The sequence below is a fragment of the Notolabrus celidotus genome, chromosome 16, assembly GCF_009762535.1.
Source record: "Notolabrus celidotus isolate fNotCel1 chromosome 16, fNotCel1.pri, whole genome shotgun sequence".
Classification (NCBI taxonomy): domain Eukaryota; kingdom Metazoa; phylum Chordata; class Actinopteri; order Labriformes; family Labridae; genus Notolabrus; species Notolabrus celidotus.
This window is the reverse complement of record NC_048287.1, coordinates 26,542,715-26,563,945: the sequence shown is the minus strand read 5'-3', so window position 1 is coordinate 26,563,945 and position 21,231 is coordinate 26,542,715. Positions and strand designations below refer to the sequence as shown.

Here is a 21,231-nt window from a genome sequence, read left to right as displayed (position 1 = left end):
CACCTTTCAACCCCCCCCCTCCTCCCCAGCTCCCCCACCTGTCTTCTGAGCCGGGGACTCTCCACTTTTTACCAGGCCCGATGCCGGCAAGCCCCCCTGGAAGTGTGTTCCCAACCCTGGTGGTTGTGGGCCACATTGTTACCTTAATCGCTGTTTGGAAGTGGAGAGTTCGCAAGAAGCAAGGTAAGAAAATCTGGAAAAACTTGTCGCTTGAAGGCTTACTTTGAGAGAAGTGGCACGCTTTACTGCCTAAAGAGGAAAAGTTTGTCTTTCAGCATAGTTTCTTGCCGGCTGTCCTCGTCCGTCGTCTCTGCTCTCTCGTCCCTGTGTGTTTCTGTGGCGCACACTCCTCTCTATCTCCCCCCCCCCCCTTTTTTTTTTCCCTCACTGGTCTCGGTTTCCTGTGGTATGGAGATGTTGAAGTTAACCCTGTAAGTGCTGGCTGTGATGTGATGACGTAGGAGCTGGGGTATTCTGGTCGACTGGAGGGTTTTTGGCTTCGTCTGAGTTTTGTTGTGCACACCTCAGCACCAGCTTCGCTCCTCTGCTGGCGGTTTTCCTGTCGTAATGAGTCTGTGAAAAGTTGCTCCATCATTTCATCCAAGTCTTATCTTGTTATGATCTGCCTTGGGTTGTGTTGCTCCTTTGATGGGAGTCAAATCCTCTGACTAATGTCTTCTTTTGTGGTTTCTTCTTTTTGTTTGTCGGCTTGTTCGACCAGTTTTTCCCTGGAATTCTTTCTCTTTGAAAAACTGAAGTGTTTCCTCCTCACATACCAGACATGTGCAGCCACAAGGGGTGAAATAACTACTTATTATTAGACCCTCTTGAAGCCTGAAGGTTACCTGTAGACTTGTGTGTCTTAATGTCACCAGACACACCTCTCTCAGGCTCAGTTTTATGTTGACACAGCCTGTCACAATGGCGGCTGTCAAACGCACCTCTGCAGGCGGCACACCCTCAGGCAAATTAAAGGATGTCTGACTGACAGAGTGCAGGTGTACACTGAGGACAATCGTTTTTTTCTGCCTCTGAGAAAGGAACCAGTTTGGCCAGGAGGCACAAATTAGAAACGAGACAGCCCCGAGTCAAAGCATATCTTTTATACCTGTATGGAGCGTGCATTTCAGATAAGAGCTGCAACAAAATAATGCATTGAAGGTCATTTTTCAGACATATTCTAAACATTTACTGCATCTAACAGAGAGTCTGATTTATGATTGGACAAACTGTCTTCTTGCAGAGATCATGTTGAGCTGCTCCTGCCTTTTTTTTTGACATTTGATAGACTAAAAGATCAACAATATAATGAAAACAATCATTAGTTGCAGCCCTGCTTTAAGTGACTCAGGCTGCTCACTGTTTGCATACCACCTTGAAATGGTTCATTGTTTCGCTAAACTGAGGCCAGATCCTGTACTTTCCCCTGATTGCTCCCGCAGGTCTAGGTCAGATAATAAAGCACACATTCCCTCTTTAAAGGAAGTGAAGGAGGACACACCTTGAGTAGATAATAAAAGTTTTCACAATATCGACCTGCCTGCTGTTGTTGTCTCAGGATGAGTAACTTTATAAAGCAGTGACGAGTTTTTAGAGCAAGAATCAGACCTCAAAAATGAAAACATTCAGTCAAAAGAGATTGAAACCTTGTTTATTCCTCTCTCTCTCTGTGCAGCATGACTGCTCATACTTTGCAAACTCTCCTCAGGTGACCAAACAAAGCTCGCCCTGCTGAGCGGTTTGACTGGTAAATTAGGGGCAAACATTGCATTGCAAAACTAGGCCGCACACGATCTCTACCTTCAGTCAATATCCAGCCCATTTGCATTAGATGAGATCTGCTTTCAGCTCTGAAGTTGCCGCAGTGCAGACAACAAGTCTACACCCTGTACATCACCAATGGTCATATTCCCTCTGCCCTGTCAGTCTGCTCTTCAGTGATGTATTTAGAACAGAGGAGGGAGGTGTTTGCATTGATTTCTAGCCTGCGTGGAAGTGTTCTCATTGTTTACATTACAGGTCCTGCACTAGTCAAACACGAGCGCAGTCACATGCTGCATGTAAGGACACATGCTCGTCCACTTGTGTAAGGTAGAGCCTGAGTTTGCGTGCACACCAAGGTGCCTTTGACACAGTGGGAAGGTGAAAGTAGGTAAAAGGGATTTTAAGCTAGAGCCAGGTTTAAAAAAAGCTCAGCATGCGGCACACATGGCAGCCGCTAATGGTTGTAAACTTGACACTTGGGACGGTGGACTGTGTTTCCTGGCTACAGTCATAACAAACTGAGAAGGAGGAGGAGGAGGACTCTGGTTTTCCTTCACGAGGCCCCACGCTGATCCTCTGGACCTTATAGGCCTAGGAGTGCTGTGTTTATGCTTGCATAATTAGAGACTCATTAGCACTACGCGATTATGTGTTTGTATGAATCATAAACCGTTACGAGCTCTGTGAGAAGCTTTGGGCCTCTCCTTCAACAACCTTTTATCCCCTCCTGTTGTCTTTCTCTGATTTTTAGCCTCCAGATTTCCGCTGATTATTTTGTATGGGACTTTGAAAAGTCTGAAAAGATTAGAAAGCTTCACCCCCCTCAAAACTCCGGCCTTCACAATGAATCTGATAAATCCATTCAGGAAGCCAAACCCAGATCTGCCCCATGTGTAGAGGACCCACCAGACTGGCTGCTGTGTGCAGGATCACATCGAGCACACTGCAGGACTGAGTTTAGGGTTTTTTGGCTTGTGGCTTGCAGCTGTGACTCACCTTCCTGTCTGCTCTCTCTGTGGCAGTAATGACAGACTGAGGGAGGGAGGGAGGCCCCGCTCTGCTTTAACTGAAAAGTGAAAAAACAAGCCGTAATTGAAGCCAAGTGTGGAAAACAATGCACGCCCACCGTGTCCCTACATGCCCTTCACAATAAGGGATGTAACAAGAAACGCATCAGTGGTAAATCATGCCAATGTATCCAGCCTTGTCCTCTGTCATACAGAACACTGTGTACCCGTGTGGGGGGCCGACGCTCTGCCCTGCTCTGTGTTTACGTCTCAGGGTCTTCTTGACACAATGTGTGACCAAATGTGAATCACTTCTTTTAGGACAAAATACAAAGTCAAATTTCTATTATTTAAAATTAATTAATTCATATTTTAATAATCACATTTCTTGAGAAGTTTATATATTATCAAATCATTTTCTACATTTTGTTTAGTGGCATTTTAACGTCTTAAAATACAAAATCTAGTTGCTTTACTGTATACGCTTTTGTTACAGCTCACTGTTTTTCATTAGCTTTGTTGTTATCCAAAAAATCACAACACTCCTCCTCCTTTCTGTTTCCTTAAAGCTCCTGTCAGGAGTTTTTAGCTAGCTATGAAACATACTGAATTTAATATAAATTTAAATGTATACATTAAATATAATTTGATACCTTTTTATGACCTTAACAAGCAAACAAGACCATCAGAAACAAGATTTCGTATAGCTCTATATAGTTATCTTAAAGCTTCTTTGTGGAACTGTATGTTTGTGTTGATTTTGGCGCCCCCTGTGGACAAAGTGGACTAATGTCTTTGTCAGTCTACTCCTGTACTTGCATAAGTCGTGTTTTGTGACCAAAATCTCATCTAACAGTCCCTTATCATGTGGAGAAAGAAGAAAAGGGGCTTTTTTCTTCACCATGCTTTAGATGGCCTCATCTGACACCTACCCCCTCACAGGCGTCACTAGTATAAAAATTGCGACTGGGAAATTGTCAGGCTTTCTGCTAATGGTCTGGCTTTCTTCTTCTAGAACATAAAGAGGAATCACTACTAACTTCATTCTGTTTTATAACTAGTATAATAAAATCCTCACAGGAGCTTTAAAGAAGTTCAGTGATATTCTGTTAAGAGCCTCACGGGTATAGTTTGGTATGTGGTGTTATTGTTGACAGTAAAGTCAGATTTTATTTGGAAACCACTCCTCTGTGATGAAAGATTTTATTGCTGTGACATAAAATGCTCTTACTGTCACAGTCGCAGCCTCTACCTGCCTGTGAATGTGAGGTATTTCTCAATGTTATGTGGAGAAAGAGAGAAAACAAGCCTCCTCTGTGGGAAAAATTTATGACCCACAGCTGTTGTGTATGTGTAGAGAAAGTGAGGATTTAAGACCCACGGACAAACTGTGCTGTCAGACCTGCTCTGTGCCCCTCAGTGATCTCATAAAGACAATATAAAAACAAGCGACTCTTACAGGCTGTAACAATCGAATCAAAAATTGTCTTCTTAGAGGTTCTGGTCCCTGTTTCTGTTTTGCATCAAACTGCCTGAGGGTTATATGAGCTTGGGAGAGGCGCAGACATCACACATGCTAAAATAAGGACCAAGTGTGGAGTCCTCCTCGGCTGTGAATGCCGTCCTCCCCTCCGGTGTGTGTATTTCGGGGCTGTCCCTCCGCGCTTTAATGGCACGAATTACGCGCTACACATGAAGGCGACAGCAGAGCAGAATAAAACAGAGGGGAGTTATCCACTTCATCCAACTCCACAAAACAAAAGTGGGCTGGGCTTGGGACAAAGAATCTGCAATCTGAGACGACCCTGTGTTTTTTTTTTTCCCTCCATGTGGCTCTGTTAGAGAAAAGTTTTGAGGGCTGGTTCCACACACGAGAAACCCGCGAGTAAACCAGGGGGCGTTTTCGAGAAACTCCAGCGCTCTCCGCTGTGCGTTTACGCGCGGCACAAACGTTCATCAGTGTGGCAGGAGTTGAGGATACGATGCGCGCGGCTGTGCCGGACTGGCATGGTGGGCTGGAGATGATGTACCGACGAACTAACTACATTCACGAAATGAGCTGCGGGGAAGTGGGCTCGCATCTGTACAGCCGAATGTGCTGCGCAGGTAGGTCCGAGCGCTGCGCCGCTGCCTCCATCTCCCTCTCTCTGTGTCTGCGTGTGGTTGTAACAGGAGGAGGTTCGGGTTGGGAGGGGCCGATGGGGTGCTGATGGTGGTGATGTTACAGTGTGTATGTCGACACATGGTCGACACCCACACTACAGCAAGCCCAGAGGGTCAAAAGAGTGGGCGTTTCTGACCATAGCTTTGTCTCTTGCTTTATGATATTCAGTTATTATTGCACCTTTTTTTTATTGAAGTTTGATTTTATTCTTTACAATCAGTGATGACATTTTTGTTACAATTTTGGGCTAAATAACTATTTTTATTATTATTATTATTGATATTATTGATATTATTATTATTATTATTATTATTATTATTATTATTATTATTATTGATATTATTATTATTATTATTATTATTATTATTGATATTATTATTATTATTATTATTATTATTATTATTATTATTATTATTTTAGCTCTTTGTCTGCAACTTTTTGGTGCTGTGACAATAAAAACAGTCTTTTAGTTTTAATCTGTGCGTGGGCCAAAACAAGCAGTGAAAATATGTCCGCCTCAGTAACCTCTGATAACCTCTCTGAGGACTAAAGTATGACTGGACTAACAAGAAAGAAAGAAATGCCCCTTCTTCACTTTGATTGCTTTTTTGTTTATGTTTTGTTTATATGTTGCCAACTTTTGTTACGTTGATCTTTAATCAGAAAAAGGAAGAACTTGATGATTCATATGAAGCATTGGTTCCCAACCTGGGATCTGGGCCTCCTTAGGGGACACGCTATAGACCTCCAGGGGAGCATGAGGCTTTGTTGCTCTGAGGTTGTCAAAATTGTATTTGCACATATAAACTAAAATCATAATAATGCAGGTACTGTGTAAAAACAACGCTTCTCCCTCACTTTGGGGGGGATTAATTTAAGAATTGATGCTTAGCTTTCTAGGATACAAGTTGAAGAGGCTCTGAGGTTTTTAGAAAAAAGGGTGTGGCCCGTGATAAATAGGATAATAAGTGTGCTTCAGTACGTTACTGCTGCTCTTGACACAGTCACTGTGTCGACATTTGAATACAGTAACCGTTGATGCCTGAGTAAACACTCAGTTCAGATGCTCAGTTGAGTAATCAGCGGGAGTGGAAAGTTTAACTTCTTGTTTGTTTACCAACTGATAAATCCCCCTGAATGAATCAGAGATCGTGTGTGATTAATCTGTAATTCATCTTCTGAATATCTGTGTGTTGGCTTTGAGGTTGAAGGTCTGTGAGAATTTTTTTCCCCCCCTTAAGGAGCAGCTTCCAGATGTTTGAGGCCAAAACTTCTCCTCTGCCAACAGAACTCTGACGGACTCTCCGCTTCATGTGTTTGTGTTTTCGTTGTGTTGCCATAGCGACCACTCTAACAAATCACTCTCCCCTCTTTTAAAAGTCACAGCGTGTGAATGTAAGTCAACACCGCAGCTTCTCGAGTGACCTTGGACTTTCCGAACAGTAGCCTGAAGTCAGATTAAAGAGCAAAGAGTCTGCTGCTAGTTAGACATTAAAGTGGATTGTAGTGGAGCTGTCTCTGATGCTTGCAGTGCAGCTTTTACAACACAAGGGGGCGACAGACAGTGGTGAGGTGCAAGATCTTCTTCTCTTGAATTTGCCTCATCTGCCTGTCACATCTGATCGTCATAAATCCAGCAATTATCCAGTCTTCATAGTTTTACAACCATGAGGTTTAAGCACCACGTGTGACTAATTACAAGTGTTTTTAAATGCATACTCCACGAAAATTATCTCTTATTTATAAAGTGAGTTGGAGTCATCAGTCTTTCTAATTATTGAGAGAAAGATTGAAACGTCTTCTTGTTGATGCCTTCTGAGTTCACAAAGTTTATCACCCATGTGCATCATCAGAGCTTCTCACACCTCTGATCAGCGCCTCAGTTTGTTTTAAACAGGAATGAATTCCTCACTGACAGACAGACAGAAAAAGCCAGGTCTTCTTTTACGCCTTCATACCTCCTCCACTGCCAGCCCCAGGTTGGCTCTGCCCCATAAAGCCCTGCGGCTTCCATTCCTCACCTTTGGCAGTGTTCCTCCCTCACTCGTCCAACTTTCATACCATCCTCCCTCCATCACAAACCCCATCAGGACCTGCGAGCCAGATGATCCGCAGTGTGTTCACATTCCTGTCCTCAGAGGGGCTGACACTGCATGCTGTCACTTGCACACATGAACAGGCAGACAGAGTTTTTTATCAGGTTGGGGGGCTGTGTTATCACAGAGGGGCGGCTCCCCCTGTCTGTGAGGAGGGTGGGCGCGCCTTCGGCAGGAATGCACAGGCTTTGCATGAAATGTCATCGTAAAAACTCCTATCAGCTCTCACTGCTGCGGCTTATCAGTGCATGTTATCGGTAACTGGCAAAGAGGAGATATCTACACTGCACTGCAGCACGTACCTGCATGTTGTAAAGAGCATTTATTTATTATGAGACATGCTTGTGACACTTTTTTCTGTTTGAATTTCAAAATCAAAATCTGGGTTTCAGCCGATAAATCAAACCAAGTTTTTTGTCACGTGCATGATGACTTTTTTAAAATCAGGATTTAGCATCTTAAGTTTTTGGATCTCTACAGAAAGAGTAAAGATGAAGTTAAGATAGCAAAACTTGCCCCAGGTGATTGTTTTAAATTTGCAGTGTCAGGTGTCAGGTTCTTTTTGTTCCACATTTCAGCCAACATCTGTTTACACACTTTGCTAATTCTGCATATTCAATGCGTTCTGTGGCTGCAGATCAAAATCCAAATCTTAGGTTTGCATTTTCAATACATGCAGTCTATAAAATGAAGTTAAGATCTAGTGAAGGTGTATGAACATCAGCACTTTCCAAATCTCAAGTCCCAACAAGCCGCCTCCCTGTGCAGGCATCCGAAACATCTCTTCTCTTTACTGTCGTATGTCAGTTTCAGCATGGAGAATTGATGTTCTTATGGGTGAAAGGTGTTACAGGTATTCAAGTGTTATGTGACATGAATAAAGGCATGCAGAGGTGGTGGCTCAGAGCACCTGAATGCCAAACTTGCAAAAAAAAGAAGCAATGCAGAGGGATTCTTTTATTGCATGAAAAAGATGCAGATACATTTCTCCTTTTCTTTTCTAGTTAACACACATAGACACACACTGTTCAGTCAATCCACACTGAGGCACAATGGCTGCTTTGTGTGGGGGATACATTTCTGCAGCAGTGTGGTAACTCTATTAAGAGTTTTTTTTCAAAGTTCTGCTGCCTTTTTTTTGTCCGTTTGGGTTACTGGCGCAACAGAAGCTTTTTATTCAAGACTGGAAGTTCATCTAAGAGAAACTATCCAAACCAAATGCTTCAAATAAAACTCTGAGTCTCACAGGCTGTTCTCATTACAGTTTTAAATGCCTCCTTTATTCGTACTGCTAGATTGTCTACTGTGAACACCCACCCCCAAGAAATGAACGTCTGCTACATCTCTAGTGTTCGGAAACAAAACCCTCAGTGCCAGTTTATCCGGTAATTGCGTCCTGATGGAGGAAGAGCGCTCAAGCTGGAGGTTTTTCTTGTGATTGTAGCATGTCCAGAGATGGCATATGAGGCTGTTTCCACTCGTCTCATGGCCTGGTTTGCTCTCTGAGCAGGAACCGGCTTTTTATTGAGACTGACACATCAAGCCCCCGACCACACAGTGACTGCTAGCTAGCAGACGAGGAGTTCATCTGGGGTTAGCAGGCTCCAGTGGACTGTTTCAGTACACCTTGGTCTCCTTTTCTTTATCGTGATCCACAAGTTTTTTGGGACACTGGGTTAAATAAGGATAACTCCATGATTTAGACAGTCGGGTTCTGTTGATTATCATAGGTTCAACCTTTTGCTGATGATTATCTCCTTACACACTCAATAGACTTTAACATCAACTTTGTTGTTATGAGTGACCATATTGATGGTTTAGCTTAAACTGTGTTGAATTATTAACCACTAATTGGAAATATTTTACATAACTGCAAACATTTCTTTTCATTATTCTGTTACTATCTTACAACAGAAAAAAACATCTTTTCAGAGAGAGGGACTTTGAATGTCAACACTATCCCTCCCAACCAGATATCCTCTTAGCCCCCCAACACAGATCGGCGTGCACAATCATGCCGGACTCATAACCAATCAGAGGTCACCCCTTAACCAACCAGAACAGAGGATTTGAAATTAGCTATGATTGGTCCGTCATAAAGGGAATGAGGGGAATAATAACATTGCTTGATACAAAGGCATTGGAAAACACAGAGATTTTGCAATAGTCTCAAATTGCTTCACTTGCACACCGATGAGTGCAGATGGGTATGAAGACCTTTTCTCCAAACCCAGCAGAAAAAAAGTAACGTAAATAAAATTACAACTGGTTGATTTTACCAAAAGATGCAATATTCCTCAGACCATGAAGACTGTGGTGGAAAACCAAGTTCATGTTCCTTTTCTGACAACAGAAATCTGATGTTTTAAGAGTCAAAAGTTTAAATTTAGTTCAGTAACTCTGAGTTTTAGTCACAGCTTTTGCATCTTGGAAAGCTCTCCACTAGGGAAGTGTGTGTGGGATAGGCAATGGCACAATCAAACATGGTCACCAAAATTACTTGTCAGTTAAGCAAATTGTTATTTCATTATTGTAGACCCGAGATGCAGATTATATGTTATGTCTAAACTGTAGCGCAGCCAATCGCCAAAATCCCATTAATGGCTACTGCCATAACACTACCTCTGTAAATGAGCACAGATGAGAATCTGACTTGACTAGATCAATGAAAAACGTAGGTATTAGGACATTAACCTGCAAGGAGAAGCAAATGCTGGTGGTGCTAGCTCTGCTATCTTTAGCCACTCTCAGAAAATCAGTTTAACATCACTTTCTTCCACTCTGTGATCCTGTGTGTAGCCTGGTTAATTAAATTGAGCTCCATTTAAAGAAAATTCTGTGTTTTCTCGCCTCTAGACTAGTTAGCAAGTTGAAATTGAAACTTCTTTTGAAAAGACCATAAAAATTAGTCGCCACCATCCCTATTCTTCACAATGAGACGTAATGCTACTCATGTCGTACAATTTCATGCAGCTCAGCTTTTTTCAAGGTGATCACTGAATCAGTACCTTATTTAGTAGAATGAGGTGTGTCTGTGTTAAAATTTAACAGAATTGCATCCATTTGTGAGGAGCTGCTGATTTTAAGACATACTTGGAATATCTCTTAGTATCTTCCAGAGGTAGGAATAATTTACCATGTGCTGGGTTTCTTAGTAAAACATTAAGCTAACTTCCTTGTTGGAAACATTTTGGTTACTGTACCAGGAGCTTTGCGTAATGATTTTGTGCTACCAGTTTGGCACGGTCTCTCTTGCAAAATACTTTTTTTCTTTTATCTCGACGGGATTTCCTGCCAAAACACATGAAATAATTTGGGAGGTGTGTTTGAGCGTACTATTTGGAAGCAGCTGAAAGAAAAGTGATGAGTGAGTCACATTAAAGATTTCTGAGTTGATAAAATACACTTCAATTATGTAGAGCAACAAAACAAGAAAACCAAAGACACAAAAAAACAAAGAGATTAAAAGTAGAAAATGTGTTCAAGCACAAAGCAACATACTGTATGTTTTATTTATGTTAAACCTTTAAGTGATGGTCCTTTTAACCTCACACCAGAGACAGCCTGCTAAACTCTCAATAACATAGAGTCAAAGTTTATACAGAGAGAAGTTTAAACATGAACAAACATCCGTTTGAGCTTTGAAGAAGATAAGTAGCAGTGACAGAAATAAACATAAAGTCACTCAGTAGATCATCTGTGGGTTTTGCATGTGCGTGTAATTGACTCAGAGATCTTCTGTGGTCGGATGTTGCTGAGCGAGGGTCTTTGCTGAGGTGTGGCTCTGTGGGTGGGGTCTGGGTGTAGATGTCAGGGCGAGGCCTGGAGGAGAAGCTCCCCTCTCTCAGCGCTGACTGACAGCTCCTGACATCGTAGCCTGCAGGCAGGCATTTTGCAAGAGCTGGTGAAAAAAAAAGAAACAGAGGAGCATAGAATGCGAGAGGGAGAAAAGGGAGTAAAGAGTTGTGTTCAGGAACTGAATCAGTGGTTTGAACACTCCCACTTAACTACAAGATCCCACGCAGTGGAGCAGAGCAACAGCCGATAAGAAGAAGAAGTGTAGTCTTCTAAAAGTTAGACAAGATCTGGACCTGCATACGCTCCTGTTTTGATTTTGAGTGAAGTGGAGTGTGGAGATGGAGCCGAGATTTAGAAACTACTCCTCTGACAGCATGGGGAGTGATGGGGTCTTCATAGAGGACTCATACTACCAGGGGATGCTCAGATCCATGGACCACAGGAAAGGTAGAGCTGGTCTTTTTAACGTTGGTTCTTTGGAGATGTTCTGTTCTTTACCTGCCGTTATTTTCCTTGCTTGTTGAATTTAACTCACTGTTTAAAAGTTTATGTTTGTTGTTTCGTATTTTGAGGGAATGATCGTTAAAGGTCTACAAAATGTAAGCCACATTTGTCTGTGGTGGTCTTCTGCCTCTCTTTTATCAAACAGGCCACACCCCTTCAGATGTCATGGTTTTTCCTCATTTTATTGGTCAACTCTGCTGACACCCATTTTTCCTGAATAGATAGACTAATACAGAGAAGAGGTCTGACGGGTTCAGCTTTCAGATTACATGTTTGGTGCAGAAGAAGAATTCTGATCTGCATTTTTTTTCAGCTTGTTTTGATTTGACTTGCAGATCTTAACCATGCATGTTTGTCCTCTCATGCTGAAAACTAAACTATATACTGCTAAGAAAGAAACTAGAGATACAGTGGCAGCCTGGTCTACCATTAAAGTTAGATTCAGTGAGACGGGGATGTGCAGACTCTGCAGGGACTCTCCTCTCTTGAACAATGAAGTTCAGTTTATTTCTTTTAGTTTCTCTATCTCCAAACATGTCTTCTCTTGTGTGCAACTCCACATTACATCACCATTATTCAGTAACAGAGTGATGTGATGAATTGCTGATAGCATGCAGCTGACCTATAATAGCATTCTTTGAGGAGACCTGATATCTCTCACCTCATCTTAAAGAATCCTTGACTTTGAGGATGAAAGAAAACATCCAGCGCTCCGACTTCGGCTCCAGGCTACAAAAAGTCAGCCGTGCAAACACATTATTTGTCAGAGGGATCAGAGAAGTTTGCTTTTCTTTGACACAAGTTCTTTGGTTTGAGGTTTTGGAATGTAAAGTGCAGCTCTGCATCTTGGTCCGGTCTTAAACCCTCTCATTGTATGCTGTGAAGAATCAAAAGCGTCCTGCAGAACAGTTTTGTTTTTCCACTGAACTACTTTTTTCTCCATAACTAATTTGAATGGGTGAAAATATCTCCTTTACTCTTTATTCATTTCACTTCTCAGTTTCCACTCTCACAGTCACCATGTGTTTGTGACTCATCCGCATAATGCCACCCTGAAATGGGCGTCAATGCCACGCGATGAGCTCCTCTATGGTTTCTCTGTTCCCTTTTTTTCATTAGATCACTTCTGCTCTACGACACTTTGATGTCAATGCCTGATCAGACAAAGCAATCATGCTCCTGTTGCTGTGTTACTTCTCAGAAAACCAAATAATGAGTTGTAATCTGTAACAGGAAGTCACATTGTGGTGAATCAGAGGCATCACTTCAGCTTCTTTGACAGACGATGCCCTCGCTTTTTAACGGCCTGCGGTGAAGGAGTGAAAGTCTTCTTCCTTATGTTGCCTCCAAGAGATGCTTCATGCTTGATAACAGTTAAAAAGAACACTGCACACTGACAGCACCTCCTGGTTTATGAGGTGACAGCCTTGTTTGGAGTAATCAGACACAGAAATCAAACCAAAACAGCAACAGTCCAACAAGGTGGAACATGTTCCTGTGGAGGTGATAATCACAGGGATGTCAGACCTCATGTTCCCCCTGACAAGTACAACAGCCTTTGTTCCTGTGTTACCACAGACAGGTTTAATCCACCATTAGAGGGAGCACAGTCCCTGTCTGTGTCACCTGAAGCTTTTCTGTCGGAGTCACGTGTTCGGAGCTCTTACAAAAGATTTTCTGTGACTCTGGGAAAAACATGTAAAACGTTTATTTCTAAGCAATGTTTCCTTGTAAGGTCTCAGATCTGAATCAGATGAGAGCATGACTGTGGTTTTTGGTGTTTTATCTCATCAGATAGTTTATGTTTTCTGCCAACCATCTTTCAAAGCAGTGGTTCCCAGATCATGAGTGCTGCTAAGGGATCATAAAGTTGATTTTAAAGGTTATAGGATGAATAAAACTAAGGGAAAATAGTGCTTTTTAAAAGATTTTACTGCAGTTTCTGTTTTCTTAGAGACTATTAGATACTTTTAAATATTTACAATTGGTAAATGAATGGAACAATATGACAAGTAGACTTTTACCTTTAAAAAAATGACTAATCTGAAAGTCTAGGAATCACTTTTCCTGCTTTTTTTTGTCATCTAGAAGTCAGCTGTGTCCCATCAGTGTTCCAGTAGGAAGAGGTATTCTATTGTGTTATGATATTTAACCCAATAGATGGCGCTCCAAGAAGCAAGTGACTGCTTCGCTGTGCAAAGTATGTAAGGCGGGCCAGAGTAGCAATAAAACTTTCAACACTTCTCACCCTCATTAGTTTTCAATCGTGCGTATAAAGAAAATGGTGGTAAACTGACAAGTAAAAGACCTTGTGGAGTGATGGTTTGATGGGAAAGACTCCTCTGGTGGAGGGGCGTGGCACATGTTTCAGTGAATTGGATTTTAGGCAGTGGGTCCATCGATTCCTTACTATCTGTCAACGCTATCATAGGCTGAGCTCAACTGTAACCCAATGAAGGTCTTCACACAGAAACACTGTTGCAACCTGTTTTATTTACCAGTGTGACTTACATTCTGGATTTTACGGTAATTCCAAACAGTCACTGTCTCCTTTTCTTTACAGTGAAAGAAAAAGTAGCTTGCAGAGTTCGGACCCAGAAAATCTGAGCAAATTTGCCCTGATAGGTTCTTCAAAGATAACAGGCAGAAGGCTGTCTAACATGAGTCTGGTCCTGCTCGAGGTTTCTGCCTGTTAGAGGAAGTTTGTCCTTGCCACTGTAACTTGCTAAATGCTGCAAAGTGCTCTGCTCATGGTGGATTAAGATGAGATCAGACTGAGGATCTTATCCTGTCTTTTGTTAATAATATAACAGAGTACGTTGTAGACCTGCTCTGTTTTTAAAGAGTCTTGAGATAATGTTTGTTGTGATTTGGCGCTATACAAATAAAGATTGATCGATTGAGCCTCGGATGCTGGTTGGCATAGTGGTTTAGGCATGCACCTAATGTACAGGGGCAATAGTCCTTGCAGCAGCAGTTGCTGGATTGACAGCCACGACCTACTCTCAGCCTACTCTCTACTCCCCACATTTCCTGTCTCTCTTCAGCTGTCCTATTTAGTAAAGGCCAGAAATTTTTCTTTTTTTAAATGGTGTTATGCAACAGCAGCTTAACTCTAACAAGAAATGAAACATGACAAACATCTACAGTGGGTCTGGTAACCATATGTTTGCTGCACAGTGAGAAATTCCCAAACCAGAGTGTTACTCTGGCTAAACATGAGGAAAAACTTAAACTCTGACAATTTGAACTAAACTGATGTTTTGTTTGTTCTGTCTTTTCACAGATGAACGGGACCGAGTCCAGAAAAAGACCTTCACAAAATGGGTCAACAAGCACCTGATGAAGGTAAGATGAAGCAACACCTACCTACTCCCTGATTTTCATTTTAAAGGTTCATTCAGCCGAATAATGAAACTTGAACTTCAGCCAATGAGACAGACTGCCGCTGTCCTTAAACAACCTAAAGATCTCTTCAAGTCTAATTCCTGTTGTTACTTTTACTTCCTATCTGGTTATAATAAGTTAATTCACATAAAAATGTGTCCTCAGGAGATCATAGACCGCCTGATGTGACAGAGTCTGGATATAATTAGTAGAAAACACTAACAGAATTTAAGTTTCAAAGCTAAATCAGATTTGGATTCCTGACACCTCCCTTTAAATTTTTTTTCGAGAAGTTAAAAAACAAAACATCCCTATTCCTTCTGCGCACTATAAAATCCACACATGCTATTTGCATTAACTGTAGGCATGAGTGAGGGAGTGAGTCACACACACCTGGTCTCACTTTAGCAGGCACGGTGTTAACGTGGGCTGGGGCTCGAGCAGGTTTCACATCTGTGCTGCAGACCGTCAGGGCGGCTCCTCAGGGCTCTGCAGGGGAACAGGAAGCTCCGGGAACAGGACTAATCTCTGACATATCGTCTGCAGTGTCGGCACTGTGAGGCGATACAAGTGAAGCGATCGGGACTTTGACCCTTTGAGTGGAAACACTCTCTCTGTCAGGTGTAAAGGGCTGCAGTGGTTAAAAAACAATCATGTCATATCAATCACACAGTGCAGAAAGAATAAGTCAACATATAGCCCATTTAATACAGTAGAATTATTAGATTTAGAAGGTTTTTAATGTAAAAAAAAAAAAAAAGCTAAACATTCAGCAGTTTCAGCTTTTTAATAAAGAGGATTGGCTGCTTTTCTCCATAATCATAATTAATTTATTAAAAAATTGCAGCAAAATCTGCAACTTGTGGTGTTGCAATAGTTGCAGCTTTTGTCCTGAATTAGACAAATTGCAGAATCATTGCCAGAAACATTAACTTTATATTTATTTATTTATCTATTTATTTACTTACTTACGTATAGCTTTTATTAGACAGGAGAGAGAGAGAGAGAGAGAGAGAGAGAGAGAGAGAGAGAGAGAGAGAGAGAGAGAGAGAAAGAGAGAAAGAGTTGGGAGTGACATGCAGCAACTGTACCCTCTAGCTGTAGGGCGCCTGCTCTACCAGGGGCGTGTCCAGAGGTTTGGCCAGGGTGTCATGAGCCCCTTCAAAATGTGCCCTCCCTATAGGTGCCACCCAAAAATCTTAAACTGATAGAAAGAGATATAACAAATGTATTTCAGAAGACAGGTGCTCAGGAGAGGAACCAGTCCATCAAAGATCACTTCTGCACTCTGTTTCACTTCCAAAAACAGTTTTCGGGAGTTTCAAATTTAAACTTTAATTGTGAGAGGGGAGAAATGTTTCCTTTTTGAGTTCCTGAAGAGTTAAGCTTAGAAGATTTCAATGTCACCACTTCGTTGTTACTTTTTAAAGCTAGACACATTATACAGTCAAGGCAGATGTGTGTCTAACATGAATCTGGTCCTGCTCAAGGTTTCTGCCTGTTAGAGGAAATTTGTCCTAGCCACTGTAACTTGCTAAATGCTGCAAAGTGCTCTGCTCATGGTGGATTAAGATGAGATCAGACTGAGTCCTGTCTGTAAGATGGGACTGGATCTTATCCGGTCTTGATGTTGGGTCTTTGTTAATAATAGAACATGGAGTACGGTCTAGACCTGCTCTGTTTGTAAAGAGTCCTGAGATAACTTTTGTTGTGATTTGGCGCTATATAAATAAAGATTGATTGATTGATTGATTAATACACAGCAATATAATTGTATAATATCTTAATGTCAGTAGTTAAAGTAGACATTATAAGGGGAGACAGAGCAGTATAAAAAAATATATTTATTTATCTGTGTCTTGGCTCCCCAAGTCAAACTGTCTGGACACACCCCTGCTACCGACCGAGCAAAACTAGTGCACCCGAAACAGTTATAAAGAGATTTCACTCTTATAAATATGGAGAATAAAGAAGTTAGATAATGATTATTTAGAAAATTCTATAAATATATTGTTTTGTATTTTAATAATTCACCAATTAGCTTACTTCAAAGCCAAACCAACTCATCATATATTCGTTGTTTTTAAGCAGCTCTTAAACTTCTGAATGTCTCCACCTGAAGTGTTTCTCTGCTGCTTATCAGACCCGCTCAGGTCGGCGACTCCTTGTGTTCACACGGGAACTCAAGTGTATTAAACTGTGAGGAATGTCCGCTGTTCCCTCAATGTGCGTCCTGTGACACCAGATGACTCACAGGCCCTCGGTGCAGCCGTCTTTTCTTTGTCGGGAAATCCTTTTAGATTTTGGTCCAAGAGACTTGAACGGGTCGGCGATCAGACTGCCCTCGAGGCCCGATGGAGTCATGGTCACAACAGAGTCATGAGATTAAAAAAGAGAAAAACAGAAAGGCAGGAACGATACGCTTCTCAAAGTCTGACGTCTCAAAAGTGCCATCTACTGTAGCGTGTTGCACATCTCTCGTTAGATTACAATTCATGAAAACCAGACGTTTTTCTGTGTTTGTATTCGAAGCATCGCTCTGCAATCCAGAACAAACCATAAACAGTTTTTAATTCATTAAAGAAATCTACAAAAATAGTTTAAATGGTTTATCTGATGCTCCAAGTTAAACATCTGTCGAATCAAACCAGCGTCTGCATGTTTGTCTTGTGTTCTTCTTTCCCCTTACGATTCCCTGCAGTTTTATATCCTCTCTCATTAAACTGTTTCTTCTTCCCATCCTTCATCCTGTCCTCCCATCCTGTCCCATCAGCACTGGAAGGCAGAGGTAGGTGCTGTCTGTGCGCAGAGTGCTGAGTGGACACACATTCATTCCTGCCTGCATGCCTCTTTTGACCCTTGTTAACCCCCATATTTTACCAAAGCTCCTAAGACGGGCAGACCTTCAACCTGTTTCTTCTCTTTGTTTTAACACTCAGACTCTTTTCTAACTCCTGTGAGAAGTTCTCTGCTGTGCAGCCTGTCTTTATGTGTCCTGAAACTCACCTCAAATCAACTTAGAAACACAGGGACACAGGGAATATAAAATAAAACTTTGTATTTAAGGTATTTTACAATGTATCTGCTGATCAAAACAAAAATACTACCTGTAGACTTGAAACACACTCCTCTACTTGATACACTTATTTGTTAAACCATCCTTAGTTGTTATAAAATATCATTAACTGTCCTTTATCACATTTTTTTGCGCAGGCAGCATCCACAACCTCAATTTGAGAATACTTCTCACCTGTGCATACTGTTGCTGGGTTTTAGAAGTTGTCTTGCAGCACTTCTGCCTCTATTTAAAGTGACAAATAAGTCTGTTTTAAAATTCTCTATATGCTTTGAGGAAATGTTAAAAAGAAAATTTAAAAGCAACAGGAAGGAATTGTTTCCTGGCGTTAGCAGCTGCTCAGAATTTATAACCTTGACAAAGGACGGTTGTAGAAGTCCCGCCCCTTCTTGATTCTGATTGGCCAGTGATGAAGAATTGACATTGATGAGCACAGCAGTGTTGTAAAAGTTGAGCCTTGATCATGAGAGCACTGCGAGCTCAGCATCAAATAACAGCTTGCAACTATGACTTTACGCTTAGGACTGAAAATGCTGGACTTCATAGGTTTGTATAGAAATATGTGCTGCCAGCCAGCATTAAAAAACACTGTTAGTGGTCACAGGCCCTTATTCCTGGGATTAGGTGATGCCCTAACATCTCTATTCTCAAGAGGGTGATGGTAATAAAGTGATCAAAACACCAGAGATGTTCCAGACAAACCATAGCCGACAATTATTACCCATCAAAGATGATTGTAAGATTTTGCAGATCAATGCTACGATTCAACTTTGACCTGTGACCTGTCATGTGCACATGCTTATTTAATGACAACACCATAAAAGGGCTGCAGATAAAAAACTATTTGTATTTGATTACTTAGAGCTGTAAAGTAAAGAAAATAGTCAAGTCTCAGCAGCTGGAATCACATAATTTTTGCTTTTTGTTTCTTCTAAAATTGCTCAAACTGGTTGGTTTATTTTTTTCAGAGTAGTGGGTGTTCAACTCAACGGTTGTTAACTAAACAATTAAGATTGCAGCTTGACATCTTACTGAACTCATCTTCTTGTTTGTGGTTTATTTAAATGGGTTAAAGGGACTGTCTTGCGGGTTTATGCTCTCTCCAGTCATCATAAATTGTATCATTTAATACTTAAAAGTTATACAAATGTAAATGTTAGAAGAGTTTGAGAGAAAAAATTACACCTGATTGCCAAAAACAAAAGCAAAGAAGTCCTTTCCTTTGAGCTGTTTTATTTTGGCAAACATGTCTCTTCCTGTGGTCGTCAGTCCTGGTGCTGTCCATGTTTGTGTGAAGATTAAAGTTTTGGATTCTCTCATATTCACTGCAAATCTTGTCTTCTCCCTCCTCTCATCAGTCCCAGAGACACATCACTGACCTGTACGAGGACCTCAGAGATGGACACAACCTCATCTCCCTGCTGGAGGTGCTCTCTGGAGAGACACTGGTGAGCTTTGGTGATCTTTGACCCTTAGATATATTAAAAAAAACATCTGCTTCTGCTGTAACCCCCTGTGTCCACACCTTTCTTGTTGTCCCTGTCCCCTCTGTCCTACTGGATTAATTTGCAATGATATTTGTCCTGTCCAGTCACATGTTTAAACTCAGTCTGCTTTTAATGTCTACCTGCTTAAGATCGGATTCTGGTTCTTTCTTCTTTCCACTCTTGCATGTGTTGACTTCTTTAGAGGTTTTTGGACATTTCAGAACATGCTGAGGTTATGCGCACTCTTTTAATTTAATAACTGGGCACTGTTATTGTGGGGACACACCTTCTGGTGCTGTAACCTTAAAACACTAATTTTCATTCCTTGCTTTCATCTCGTAACCTCTCTGCACTGACTTGTTTGAGCCCTGGTTTTTCTTTATCTAATTCCTGTTTGCTGACCTTTGCCCTGACCTGTCCCCTCCTCTGCCTCTGCCTTCCTCTCTTGCGATGCTCTTGCTGTGGTAGCCGAGGGAGCGTGACGTTGTGAGGAGCGTGCGGTTGGTGAGTGGCGCCTGGCCTGCGGCTGGCCGCCTCCTGGGGGCGGGGCATGTGTCACCACCCTGGGTGGCTGCTTGGTGGTGCATGATGACAGTCTCACTCCGTTTGTCCCTTCTCTGTATCAACATCTTCCATTGAATCAGTCAGCCAGCACGGTCAGGCGTCATACGGCAGTCAGATTATAAGTGCAAATAAAGGGTTTCATGGAGTAACTTCTGTTATTTTAGATTATTGAAAATATTTTGTCTTTTGGTGATTATTTAATTTTTGATGTCAATTCAACACTTTTTTCAAATTTAAGTAAACCGTCACATTTCATTTGGAGGGACCGAGCATCTTAACTTTCAAAAGATAGGTGTCCCTGTTCATGATATAGTCAGTGGTGGTACCTGCCTGGTAACAGACCACATTCACATTGACTGTATACAAAGATGGGCGACACATCTCCACCCTCTGTTTCACAAAAGTGAAGCTAAAATACCCCCAGCTGACATCTTGTTCTGTTGAATCCAGAATCTGTTCAGCAGGGTAGCAGCTTCTTAAAGCTTACAAGCTAAAAGTTCCTCACAGCAGCTTTAAATAATAACAATAATTATTGTATTAGTATTAATGATAATAAAAAATAAATAAAACAATAATAATAATAATAGTAATAATAATACAAATTGTATTATTGTTATTTTATTTTATTTTGTATTATTTGTATCTCTTGTCTTTTAGCATTACAAAGCTTTTGTAGTGCTTTGTTGTCCTTGTCCCAAATTTTGCAACTCACAATAGGCATCGTACAAAATGTATACTTGGATATACATCAGCATGATGACACTTAACTGTAATACAGGAACCATGTTTCCAAATACAATTAATGACGTGTATTGTAATTTTAAAGTTTGACCCATGTCTCATCTGTTTACATGCAGGAGGCGGGCTTTAAGACCTATTCTGCAGCTTATCACTAGAGGGAGTTTAAACAGTTTTGGCTTCATCTTTTGGGGGGATGTCATACTGTCCCTCTTTTTGAACAGCCCATAATCACACCATACACCTTGAAAAACTTTGATATTTAAAATTTGATTAGTGGACAATGAAAAATAAGTAATAGAAGCATTTTCATGATTTATTTTCTTCGTTCCGTTATCTGACAAAATCCATGAAGTTCAACATTTATTTTATTTAAGAAAAGGAAGAAATACATATGAATCAATGTCCTGTGTGATGAAATATTTTGAGGATGAATCTTCTCTCTGAAAGTTGATGATCGAACAGTTTACAGATGAGTGCTTGGAGAGTATTTATACTTTGAAACTCTGCTTTAGTACGAGCAACATAAGATCAATGCAAAACTGTGAAGTCAACAGGTCAAAGGTCGCATATTGGATTGGCTCACTGCATAAAGTAAATGCCATAGTTTCATCACCGCTAGCTGACATGTTGGATATTTTTGCTG

General features: G+C 41.2%; 1 protein-coding gene across 1 annotated transcript in view; it reads left to right on the top strand.

Moving 5' to 3' along the window:
• Window positions 1-21,231, top strand: part of pleca (plectin a) — a 124,134-nt gene that overhangs the window by 64,426 nt on the left and 38,477 nt on the right. The window contains exons 3-4 of the mRNA XM_034704933.1: window positions 14,620-14,681; window positions 19,155-19,244. Of these exons, the coding sequence (XP_034560824.1) occupies window positions 14,620-14,681; window positions 19,155-19,244 (152 nt within the window). The remainder of the gene's footprint in view (window positions 1-14,619; window positions 14,682-19,154; window positions 19,245-21,231) is intronic.